This window comes from Dermacentor silvarum, chromosome 3 (genome assembly GCF_013339745.2).
Source record: "Dermacentor silvarum isolate Dsil-2018 chromosome 3, BIME_Dsil_1.4, whole genome shotgun sequence".
In the NCBI taxonomy this organism is placed as follows: Eukaryota; Metazoa; Arthropoda; class Arachnida; order Ixodida; family Ixodidae; genus Dermacentor; species Dermacentor silvarum.
In genome coordinates this window covers 229622477-229635488 of record NC_051156.1, presented here as the reverse complement: position 1 = coordinate 229635488, position 13012 = coordinate 229622477, and the positions used below count along the sequence as shown (strand labels likewise).

At 49.8% G+C, this 13012-nt stretch overlaps 1 protein-coding gene across 1 annotated transcript; it reads left to right on the top strand.

Moving 5' to 3' along the window:
- Positions 1–847: 847 nt before the first annotated feature.
- On the top strand, positions 848–12776 carry LOC125944454 (uncharacterized). Its single transcript, XM_049664969.1, has 2 exons — positions 848–1322; positions 12588–12776. Exons 1-2 carry the CDS (start codon positions 900–902, stop codon positions 12702–12704), a joined length of 540 nt encoding a protein of 179 aa, XP_049520926.1. The 5' UTR covers positions 848–899; the 3' UTR covers positions 12705–12776.
- The last annotated feature ends 236 nt before the right edge of the window (positions 12777–13012 follow it).

Sequence of the window (13012 nt, the reverse complement as noted above, 5' to 3'; positions counted from 1 at the left end):
CGCCCGCCGCTATCGATGGGCGCTCTCACGGTGGGCGCTGAAACAAGGTATTTATTGATAATGATCACGTAAAACAGAGTGGTATCTTCTATTCTCGCCATGCGTATATAAAATGGATCAGAAATTTTATTTTAGTTGAATGAATCTAACTGCGTCTCGCTTTAATTTAAAAACGGTTTTTTCTTTCCCAGTGTTTATTCCCTCCAAACATAGTCGCGCTTCAATCGCTGCTCCCATAACCACCCTTGCTGATCTCGGTGACAATTGGTTCTGAACCGCTTTTCGCCCGAAGCTTCGCGACCTATGTGGAGTTGCTGCCTAAGCTGCCGAAGTAGAACCCCTTCCCCCCCCCCCCCCCCCCCCCCCCCCCCCCCCCCCCCCCCCCCCCGGCGCCTCACGCGGGACGGAAGACGGCGCGCTCCCTCCCCGCTTTCAGCCCTTGCGCTAGAGAGATTGATCCGCAACTACTACTAAGTGGTTCATTTGGAAAGGAAAGGGGTTGGCGCTATCTTCTGCAGCCCTTGAGGGAGCACGGCTCAGCGCCAAATCGCAACCGTCGGCTCCCCTCGCACTCTTTCACTCGCACATATATACGGCAAACGGTGCGTGGCGACGGTGTTATCACCCTTGTACTTCGTACGGAACATCACGGTGACGCCGTCGGCAAAAATGCGCCTGGAGTGTCCACATAATTGCTATCGTAATATATAGTTACGTGCGCAAGAAAAGCCGCCTTCCCTTTAATGACACAGGGAACCGATTAGGCAGATGCTTTGGCGGTGCGCTGATTCTGCTGGGCTCATCCTGTGGGTATCTACTGTGACGAATGTGCATTGAAATCTCTCGCAGCGACTCTCCGCAAGGGGCCGCTGGACGTCGACCAGCGGCTGGGCGACGAGATGGCGGCGATGCGGCTCTTCTACAGCTGCCACGACGTGCGCGGCCGCCAGCACGACGCACTGCAGCCTCTGACGCGCATCATGCGGAGCCTGTCGCTGAGCGAGTGGCCTTATGAGCTGGGCGAGCGGCTTCCGCGTGCGCGCTTCGTTCTGCAGCGGCTCAGCGTCGACTACGCGCTGCCCTTCTTCGTGTCGCTACGCGTCGAGCCGGACCCGAGGGACGCACGCGCCAACTTGCTCGCCGTGGACCTTGGTGAGCCGATGCTGCACTCGAACTTCGTGCGCGAGGCGGCCGACGAATACCGGGCGCTGCTGCGCGCACATGCCACCTACATCCGTCGCACCATGGTGCTCATGGGTGCGCACGACATGGCTGCCGCCGTGGCGACCGATGTGCACGACTACGAGTTCGCTCTGGCCGAGGTACACCAATCGTCAGATTTTGCTTCCGTGCATGCCTGCCCATGTACAGTACAGTCTGTTTCACACTTAGGGGAAATCTCGGAGCGCATTGCATCGCGATGCGGCGAGCGCTGGAGTCGGGCGCCGGAAGCAGCTCGCGCAGGCGCAGACGCTCGAGGCGCGTTATCTTCCGTCGAGCAGTCGACGCGGTTCAAGATAACGCGCCTTGAGCGTCTGCGCCTGCGCGAGCTGCTTACGGCGCCCGACTCCAGCGCTCGCCGCATCGCGATGCAATGCGCTCTGAGATTTCCCCTATAGAGTTAAGAAACTGACTCTAGAGGCAAAGCTGGGCCGAAAAGGAGGGGACCGCTAAGGCGCCGCCATCTTGTCGGCACCATCTTGTAGCTTGTCAATGTGGGCAGCGCAATTATTTTTTAGTGATGAAAACAAGTATAGGTCGCCTTATGCTTGTGTCATAAAAAACGAATATCTGATGGCTTTAGGAAGGTGATGTGTGAATATTAAGCTTACAGGAAGCGCTCGCTAACGTAATTTATGCAATTCACGATGTACTTATTCATTCAATAACGCAAGTTTCGGTTTCGGATATTTTTTTATGTGTGTTTTCGGATGCGTGGTAGTTTCGTTTCGTATAGTTTAGCTCTGACACGTGATCGCGTGACGACATCGGTTGACGTGATGGCACCTTCGTGCCTTTTGTGCAAGACTAAAGCTCCAAAGGGCTCTAGCATTTCCCTTCACACGTAAGTAAACGTGCCTGACTTGTTGAACATCATGCGAGTAGACAGCTTTCGCGATTCATCGCAATCGTTCGAGAAGCATCACAGTACATCATTTTTTTATGTATTGCTCGTTAAGTGACACTTGCGACAGAAAACAGGGAAGCCTTAACAGCTATACGGTATTTTCGCTAGTGCGTGACCGTTGAAAACCACACACCGCCGGAAATTTTAACAGGGTTATCCTTGGGTTGCGTACATGCCAGCTGCATGGCTGCACGGCAAACACCTCCCACACCCACGTGCACACGGCTGCACACACACAAGCTATAGGTTGCCAGATTAAAACTGATTACTATCGCCAAGTCTAGCAAGCGTTTCAGGAGCTGGCAACATCAGCGTATCATAATGGCGGCGCTCTTGCGGTGACCGATTTTAATGCATGGGTCCTATGGGCAGCTTGTCCTCTAGAGTCCGTATATTAACTCTGACACTCGGCCACAAAATATTGCGGTACGCGAGCGCGTGGCGAAACGGCCGTCCTCTGCCTCTGGCTGCTCACCCTTGGTGTCGAGACCGACGCTTGCGCGCATGCGCGTCCCTCCGCGACTGCAAGCGTGCATGTTTCCGCGCTTCCTCCCTGCGCGCCAGCGATATCCGAGTGTAGCCACGAGGTGCCCCTCTTGCGATTTACAACTGGCGGCTTCTACGGGCAAAACAATGTGAAGCGTGAGCTGGCGCGCGCCGCAGCGGCTGCTTTTTGTCCAGTCACGAGCGCGGATGCATATCTCCCGGTCGCGAACGCAACAAGTCATTTTTTTTTCTGCGCTGCACCTTTTCGTGGCCAATGTTCGTTATTTCTTTATTTTTACGAACGGGGCGCTCTCCCACAGAAGAACCTGGCATACAAGGCGGTCTATAGAGACAGGCAAGATGCAAATAAACTTATTTCCGTTATATCAGCTAAGTTTTTCCCGTCGAAGCCCCTACGGTGCCAATCGCAAGAGAGGCACCTCGTGGCTACACTCGGAGGGGTGAGCAGCCAGAGGGAGAGGAGAGCCGTTTCGCCACGCGCTCGCGTACCCCGCAATATTTTGTCGCCGAGTGTACATATCACGACGCCATATTGAGTCGAAAACTAAACATCGCACTTTCGCCAATGCGCATTACAATAAAACCTTGGTTCGTGCTAGTTAGTTCATTTCGTAAGTATAGGCAGGCAACATGGACAGAGAAGGGTCACGTAAAACAGGACGGTCGCGGACTTCCAAGCATATTTCAGGAAAAAAAAAAAAAACGACAACAGGCGCGATATTCACGCGATAGCGTTAAGTCCCCCGTGTCGCAGAAAATTCGGCGTCGGTCTCAGCGTGCGGCGTTCGCGGCCAGGAAAATCATCTCGAACTACCCCGACCACACAGGCCCCTCGCGTGGCGCAGAGGCGCTAGTGAACGAATTGAATTTCTTAAAGTAAAATGCGTCAGAAAAATCTCAGGTACGACTTAACCACAACCTACAGGTATGATAGCGTCGGATTGTAATTTGAATATACGAGGAAGTGTACTTCTGTTACGCGGAGACTCAAACACGAACCCCTTTTCCGGCATTTCTTACAGCGGCGCGCCCCGGTCGGTGTTACTTGCGAAAACACCAAGATGGCGCTCGCCTCGTCGGCAGCGTGGCAGCGGCGCGCCGAGGCGAAGGTGCAGAAAAAAGGCTGCAGTTGCCGGGAAGCCTGACAAACAGTCAGAGATCTTTGAATGCTATCACGTTTCACTCTTAAAGGCGAAGCTTAAGCATCCTCCACATTTTTAATGTACCTCTATCCGACATGTGCCACATGAATGTCCGCAAAGAGCGAAATGAAAACGTAATCACAGCTATGTATCTACATTATATATTAAACTGTGTCATCAGTACTTTTGTCACGCTAAGTACAAAGCCAGAAGGGCAGAGAACGGCAGCTCCGTGAAAAGGGCCATTCGTTACAGATGCAATTATTACGCATCGGGGCACGAGTTGCCGTGTTCTGCTTTTTTGTACTTTGCGTGAGAAGAGGTAATGATGACAGAGTTATAGGATATGATGCACCCGCAGCTGTGATTTCGATTTCCTTTCGCTCTTTGCCAACGTTCGCGCGACACACGTCGGATATATGTATATAGACCGTTTTATCGGCGAACCAGCGCGCCACGCCGCTCTATGCGCGGATCGCCGTTTCTCCCAGCGGTAGCCTGCAACGGTAGCGGTGGCATTAGTGCAATTTTAACGTGTTCCCTCTGTGATAGCTGCGATGTCGGATGAGTCAGCGGGCTACTACTGTGCTGCATTCGGCTGCAACCTTTCGGAAGCGAACGTGAAGTGCATCTTCAGACTTCGTGGACTGCGGTTGCAAACAAGCGTCCGCCTATAGGCGGACGCTTGTTTGCAACCGCAGTCCACGAAGTCTGAAGATCTTGTTTGAAGTCTTGTTGAAGTCTGAAGTCTTGTTTGCAACCGCAGTCCACGCAGTCCACGAAGTCTGAAGATGCACTTCACGTTCGCTTCCAAAAGGTTGCAGCCGAATGCAGCGCAGTAGTAGCCCGCTGACTCATCCGACATCGCAGCTTTCTATAGCATAAACAGAAAGGACTTGACGCCATCAGCTTCGTCGCGTGTATGTTCTGGAGATTTTGTTTCCAGTCAGCGCATGGCGACGACCCATAATCAAACTCTGATATGAACGGAAGGTGCGTATACGAGTCGGTCAACTAGTCGAATGGACGAAGTCAACTATTTGTGCACCCACGTTAAAGTTTATCTGTTCAAATGTGTTTTAGGATTGTCATTCAACCAAAGTTCTGGTGGAAGTTGGCCGAGGACGTATTATGAGAGCAGTACGTGCCGACGTAGAAAATGAAGGTGTATTCTTTTTCGTTTTGTAACCAAAGCCATGCCTACCGTGTGCCGGCCGCTCCTAGTTCACGTGGGCTCTCCCGTGCTTCAGAATCTCGCCGGCAAGGCCACAGTCGCGCATAGCGCCCTGTATTGCTTCAGAGAATAAAATTGCTGTTGCAGAGAGTAGCTTGTTCGTTTTTTAGCTCTCTTGAGTCGGCGACGTGCCCTTGCCCAGGCTTACACGAGTGCGTATATTGTTTCAACGAGTCGCGTGCGTCTGGTTGATCGGGGCATATTTCCGGCCACTGTCGCCAGGTCGTTCTATCGAGTATTCCCTCGACGCTCTCGGTGAAGTTATTTTAGTTTCTTTTATTTCGTGAGCCCGGGTGCCAGGTAAACAACATTTAACACATTGTACCACGAAAGATTTAGGAGCAGGAAAGCCACCAAAACTGTTTTCCTCAATGCTTCGTTAGTTACCTGCATTGGGATGCACGCTGGTGCGTCACACTGCATGGCACACGGAGACACCTATGAGTGTGGTCACCTGAGTGATACCGTAATGGAAGGTCAAGGCTAGACATACAATTGACACGTATACTTGTTTATCTTTCTTGGGGGACACCCAGGGCCCGGAAACTCCCTATACCGCCCATGGGACGCTCGGTCCCATGCCGATACTAAAGCCCCTATATATAAAAGGTAGCGCCATTCTTAGATCTTGCCGCCACCGCGCTCACTCCGGCGTTTCCTCCTCGCCGCCTCCGGTCGCCCCAGCCTCCTCCGCTCCCCCATTGGCCAATCCATGTCACGTGGAAGCACGCTTTGCGCTTTTGTATATATTTTTTCTTTCCAGCGCGCTCCGACTGCCATTCTCGGACCTGTGCGACGAAAGTGCTGTACGCACAAACGGATCAAACGTGTTAGGGACAAGAACTTCGTTGTGATGGCATGCTGCTGCGCCTTAAGTTGCCGCAACCGACAAGGCGAGGGCAAAAGGCTTTTTTTTTTTTGTTTACCATCCGGCTTGCGCAAACGCTTGCTGCACATTTGATATTTGCGCCGTGTCGCATCGTCGCGTTGCTACTTCCAAAACGGCATTATTAAGACCAGTTACTGACTGACGAAGCAAAATCGCGCCTCAAAAACAGTACACTCTACTTTTTATATATAGGGGTTTTAGCCGATACTAGGGTGCCTCGATGCCCAGCGCCGCCGTCCCGGGTGGAGACAACCCCGCTGGCGCCGCCATATTGAGTCACACGAGCTGAGACTCGGCTACGCTTGCGTTCATAAATAGTGTTACTCGCGGCGCACTTCCAAGTGTTTTGCCTTGATGAGGATTTTTTAATCCGTATCGCATCTGCACATCTTTATAACCAATAGCCGTTAACTCGTCGAAGGTCCAAGACGTAAATGTATTGCGCCGGGAACATGCCCCAAGTTGCCTAATTTACATTTAACATGCCGTGTGTATGTTTGAAATACGCACTATTTTTTTTTTGCGCTTCGATGCTTGGTATATAAGGTTTGCGACCCCCTGTGTGTGGAAGTTTTTCTTTTTCGCTGTTGTATTTTGGTTTACACGTCACGCCTCCTTTACCGTAGCCAGCCACTCGCGCACGGCGGATAGTTTCCCTTGCGTTGCGCGTGCTCTTCGCGTTCGTTGCAATTATTTGAAGATATCTACGCGCAATTTTGCTTTCGTTTTGCCCACAAAACTGTGTGCTGACAGGATTAAGCTGGTGTAAAAATAACTGCGATGTGAAAATAAGGTTTAGTTAGTGCTGTAGAGAAACATGTAACGTAACTTGTCTGTGTCAATCTTGCGTAGTACACACAAGAAACCAAACGATGCACAAAATACATTTACTTATAATGTCTAGTACAATCAATCATGAAAGAGATATGTACATGAAAAATTATATGTACTGTGTGGCGCCTGATGGTTATGTTGAAAGACGAGATAAAAAAAAGAAATTCGCAAGGTAGGCTCGACACACAATTCGGGATAGTGAGAGTTTTTTTTTAATTTATTCATTACATGGGGGGGGGGGGTGTTCAAGTGAGTACATCAACCTTATTACACACAACATAAATCGAAAACAAGAATGCAAACAAGAAAACGCAACCGCGGGTAATATTAATCAAGATATCCAGCCAGAATACATCGGCTACCATCGAATACGTCGCATCAGCCAAACACATCGATGGCGAGTACAGAACATTTTATAAATAACCATTAGAACACTGATAACTACATTGAAAAATAAACAACACTGCATACATATCACGTACAAAAACCGTAAATGAAACTAAGACAATCAAATACAGATTAGCAATGTTTTTCACTTCGAATATATAGTCCATGATGATGTAGGGCTGTTGACTTTAACAGACGGCGTCCATCCTGTCGATTTCCCTCGTACTGGTCCTCTTCAAAGTGTTTCTAAGTACAAGTAAAACAACAAAAGTGATTATTGATATGAAAAGTTGCCTTGTAAATACAGCTAGAGAAACCATTACAGTGCTTAAAAATAAATTTCCGCAGAAGTAATGCTGTATTACCTCGCTTCACACGCTTCACACAGGCTACAACAGACACCATGCCAGAAAGCGCCGAAACATTTTGGTCCCATGATGCCCCTTAACTTTACTACACCTGGGCATACCGTGCACATGCATTTAAAGACCGTCACAGTACCCACTACGATCGGGAATGAGCACGAATGACCATCGGCTTACGAGCACCACGCTACAAATATATTCGTCTAAAAAATCAGCTATATAACGTAACAAACTGTGATCCGCAAGATATCTGCTGAGAAACCAGAGAAAATCACAATGCTTAGCTTGCCACGTACACAACAGCCGCTCTACCAGAAGAAGCACTGCGTTCTTTAGTCCCAAATAACCAGTAGCGAAAAAAGAAACTGAGGAAAAAAAATAGAAACAGGAGACACACACGATGTGGGCTTCCCGTGATAAAGTAAAATAGGTGGTTTACATGACGATTTGTAGCTAATGTAAGGCTATTGCGCGGTGAAGCATTTTCGTCAGTTCTTAAAATAAGGGTACTACTCGCATAGACTGCGCTGATCAAAACGGCAAAAGCCTATGGGACGCGCGCTCGCAAACCATAGGCTACTCAGCATCGGTGCAGTGCTTAGTTCGTGAGCGAACGTAGGTACGTAAGCGAGGATCAGAGAATACTTTCTTATTTATGAAAAACACGATGCGATAGTCTAAACTTTCTTGACACTTACCTCGCAAATGTAGGAGGTATCCGTTGCCTTCCAGTGATACCACTTTACTTGGGCTTCCCATCTCTTCCTTCGCTCTGGGTCCCGGGGGAAGCGTAAACAACGACAACAGCCCGTCATGTCGACTCGATGCACTTGACAAGCTTGTCATTCATGCGGCTGAGCACTGTCCAGCAAGTAGAAGCGTCAGCGAAGCATCCGCGCGCACTGTGTCTCGAACTAAGCACCGGCACCAAGCACTCGCAACCGCTCGCTGTGACTCAAGATGGCGTCGCAGCGAGAAAGCGGCGGCGCGGGTGCGGTCAAAGGATGGCACGACCCTGAACGGCGGCGCTGGCATCGAGGCACCCTAGCCGATACGCGGCGGCAGCGCCGCTTCTAGCACTGGCGGCTGCCGGATATCGTAGTGGAAATAATTCACAAACAAAACAATGCCTCCATGACGTCACTGATGAGGTCAGAAGGTAGAGGGAGAGGGCGCGCAGCCGGGTGGAGGAGGGATGCCGCTGAAGCACACCTTTCCCACTTCGCATGCAAACGGACTGTGTTCGTGCTGTCTTGCAGGTCCGCTGGTCGTGCGGCGACATTGGTCAAATCGCGGAGCAGAACCCGCTGAAGTGTGTCGTGTATTAGGATGCGCTTTGTTCCTACCAGGTTTACCTCGCAATCTGCTATTCATTTTCTAAACCACTGGGACATTGTTCGTACGCACCAGTGCCAAGCAATTATAATGAAGAATACTTATATAGCGAACCGTTGTTAATTACCAATATTCGCGGTTAATATATTACATTTCGTCATTTCGTGAAAGTAGTCGCTTTGAAAGTCCTAACTTGCGGTAACGTTTAGGGCCACACTTCAACTAGTCCACAGATATAGTGGGGGGTAGCATAGAGAAAATAACTTCCTGGCACCATCAATCGTTAAATTTGGTCGTGTGTTGTGAAGTGGATCAACTAAAACTAGCGGATGTCTCGGCCAGCCAAAACTCAACACAAGTAAAAGTTGAATACATTTATTTTTATTCACACATTCGGTACTGGAAAAAGACTGACCTCCACGCAGTGCGAAAGTGACAATCTACAGAAGCAATTTTCATTCACAACGGAAATTTGTACTTAATGAGTGAAAATAGATTCCAGAAGATCCAAACCAATGCGGAAATTATTAACCACCACGGCTGCGTCTTTCTTTCTTTTCTTTCTTTTTAACCTTTGCTGTGCATGTCGACGAAAAGTGAACAAAATGTATGGCCTAAAAACACGCACTCATGTCCTTCATTACAAGTATTTCACCGGCAACAGATGGGCTGCCGTCATGACGAATGAGTCGAGCTACACTGCTCTTATGTCAGTCCACTCAGGCTTGCACAGAACTGGTTCACTCATGCAAAATGAATACCTGCTCGGAAAATAGTGAAATACTTGTGCTTACCTGTGGTCATTAGGAAACCTGAAAAACTACGCAGAACTGGAATTCCCGGCGTTCGAACACCACAAACCCGCGCAACACATGTGATGCCCCGATTTAGCCATCTTCGTCTAATGCTTGGTTGACCTGCTTTTCTGCGTTGCACGCCTGATCAAGCTTCTCTGTCTTATCTTTCCCATCTTCACACTTGAGACGACAATCGAAGCAGACGACCAAGTGCGATCTGACTTGTGATATCGCTGAGCGAGGGGCAAGGGTGAGCGGAGGCAAGCTCGACGGACGCACGATGGCGATCACTTCCCGCGCTTCGCCCGATTTAAAATTCACAAAAATAGAAATAAAAAAAAATAACTTAGGATGTCCGGCAACCGCTAGGAGCGCGAATGTTCCTTGAAACCGAAACTAGCTTTACTTTCTGGGGGCTGGGACACCTGCCGCGGTGGCTCAGTCAGCTAAGGCGTTGCGCTGCTGAGGTCGCGGGATCGAATCCCGGCCACGGCGGCCGCATTTCGATGAAGGCGAAATGCAAAAACGCCCGTGTGCTTGCGTTGTAGTGCACGTTAAAGAACCCCAGGTAGTCAAAATTAATCCGGAGCCCTCCACTACGGCGTGTCTCATAATCAGAACTGGTTTTGGCACGTAAGACCCCAGAAAGAAGAAGAAGAATCTTGTGTGACCGCGTTTCGCCGTCTAAAGCCGGAACCGCATGGCGCGATTTCAGGCGCGATTGACGCGCTGATGGTGGGATGCGCGCGTCATTTTGACGCATGCCCAGATCCATCAAGAAATCGCGCCGCCGCGTGCTGCAACTTGGAGTAGAAAAAAATGCGGCGCGTCGCGTGCGCGTCCACCAATCAGAGTGCAGTCACGTGTCATTTTGGTTTTGCCACCAGATAGCTCTGCGCTCCGCGAATCTCGGCGGAACCTCTTTGGCGGAAATTTTTCTTTTTTTTCTCGGCAGAACTGGCGCGCGCGTCGAAGGAAACACGTGCTACACGTACGTGTTCGTTCGAGCATCGTGTTCACCCAAAATGGACAAAGCAACCTTCAACGAGGCCCTAAATAGTAGCACTCGCCTCCTCTGCTCGGTAGTAAGCGGCCAACACTTCATTTTCTACGTGAAGTTGTAAACAAGCAGCGGCCGCTTCAGCATGCGGAAGGTACTACATAGTCGCAGTTTCGCACAGAATGTTGCTGCTTGAAATGAAGGTTGATAAATAAACTTTGGAAAAATATCGCTGTCTAATTACAGGAAGGCTATATGTATTGTAGTGTTCTGTAAATTTAAGGGCATATTATATATGCGGTAACAGAGACAATTCATGTCGTTGGGAGTTATGTTGTCTGGCAACCCGGAAAACAAGCGCGAAAGCGCCGCTCCATTTTAACGCGATAGCGTTAAGGGCCCCGTGTCGCAGAAAATCCTGCGTCGGTCTCGGCGCACCAAAGAGCTGTGCTGTGGGAGGATGCCCTGCGCGACGGACCTCCCGAGGTCCGCCGGGCCCAAGTTCAGCGGCCCCGTGCTGTCGCTGAGATCGTTCTAGGGACCCCGGACTAGGGGTCCCTCCCACACTCTTATACTACGTTTGCTTTTTGTAATAAAATGTTTACTCTCTCTCTCTCGGCGTCAGCGCCAGCGACCGCGGCCGAGAAATCACCCCCAACCACGCAGACCTTCAGCATATATTCAGGTATACGCCACGCTTTTTTTTTTTTTCTTTATTGAAGGTATACGCCACGCGTTGCTATACGACGTGCGGCATATGCGGGTTATATTGCCACACCATTCTATCACTAATGTTGCTCATACCTTGTATTACATTCTTGACAAAGCTATTCGTCGGAATTTTGAGAATGACAATCAACAAACAAATGTCACGAAACAAAACACCCACAGCGCATGCCTTTTATGTTAACTCTTCTCAGATTGAAATATGAATAGTGCGAAACAAAAACGGAAATCTGAAAATGATGGAATTTTTTTTTTTTTGCGCGGTTATGCACGATGTCCAAGATCGACCCACGCAAGAGGCCGCGTTTCTACCAGAAAGCTCGCCTTCGTGCATAGCGTTCGCCGCCAGTGTTTCCCGGTAACCATTACGGTTGCATAAGCTGCAGTTGTCGGGAAGCGTGAGAAGCAGTCAGGGATCTCTGAATGAAATCGCGTTCGACTCTTAAAAGCGAAGCTTAAGCTCGTAGTTGGCCATCTTTTTCCTGAAGGCTACCCAATCAATGGCGCGAATTTGCTGTCTGGGTCTTCGCTTGGCGGCTTTAAAAAGGTCGATCCAGATCCGGTAGTTGTCGCTACCCATGGTGTCCGGGTGACATCGCCATTCCCGCACAAGTCCTGGTGGCGCCTAGGTCAGGTCAGGTGTTGTGTTGCGCTGCCGCGGGTGTATTGCATGACGAGTTGGGTAGTTAAGATCGCTCTGCAGAAGTAACCCGGCTCGCTCCGCTGTTGTTGTTAGATTAGACAACGCAGTGAGAAGTGAGAGACAGTCGAAATATATATTTATCGGGGTGTTATTGGACAGAGTGCGGATGTATGCGAGAGCTTCTAATAACGCGATTGTTTCTGTTTATGGCGTCTGTTAGGTTTCACCACACCGGCAGCGGCGATCAGAGTGGCCGCGGAGTCGCCCAACGCTGACCAAAGTTGAACAAAACTTTGCCGCACTGACCGGATGATTAGATATGTCTTCTGAGGTACGAACATTATAAAGGAGTTCGACTGTATCTATATCGCACTTGTTTTAGGCTTTTCTGAGATGTAGTTGGAAGTCTGCGCCTGCCATGTTTTCACGTGTCCAGTCCTTGTGTTTTCTTGCGCGCAGCCCGGCCTATCCATACTTACGCATTATATTACGACTTTCGCCTGGCCGCCTGATCACGGATTTATTATGCTCTCCGGCGGGCGGACTGAAGGCTTCGTAACAGACTGAATTATCGCGCTTCCTTCCCGAATTGGTTCCCAGCTTTCGAACTACCAGAGTCTCAGAGAGCTGACAGAATTCAGCAGCGACAACATCGTCACTTTGGACAAGCTCCAGCAGGGGGCGACACTGGTAAGTGGACACGAGAAAGCAGTTTGATACGTGTAGCTGAAATACGGCTAAACAAACTAGAAAGAATAGGTCCGTATCACGAGTTATAGGAATATAAAGGCTGGGCTGACAGAAACTGCCAGGCGGGTGATGCGCTACGATAGAATAATGTGCATTTATTAAAATACCGTCCAGGTGACAGCAGTACAGCGCTACGAAGCAGAATCTTTGTTAATCTGAGAACTGATTCAGTCAGGACAAACTATGTTGTTCATGCATGCCTATATTGGCGGCGAGAAAGTGGAGTGGCGCCCTCTCGCTGGTGACGTCAGGACGCCACTCGCTGCGGCTGCCGC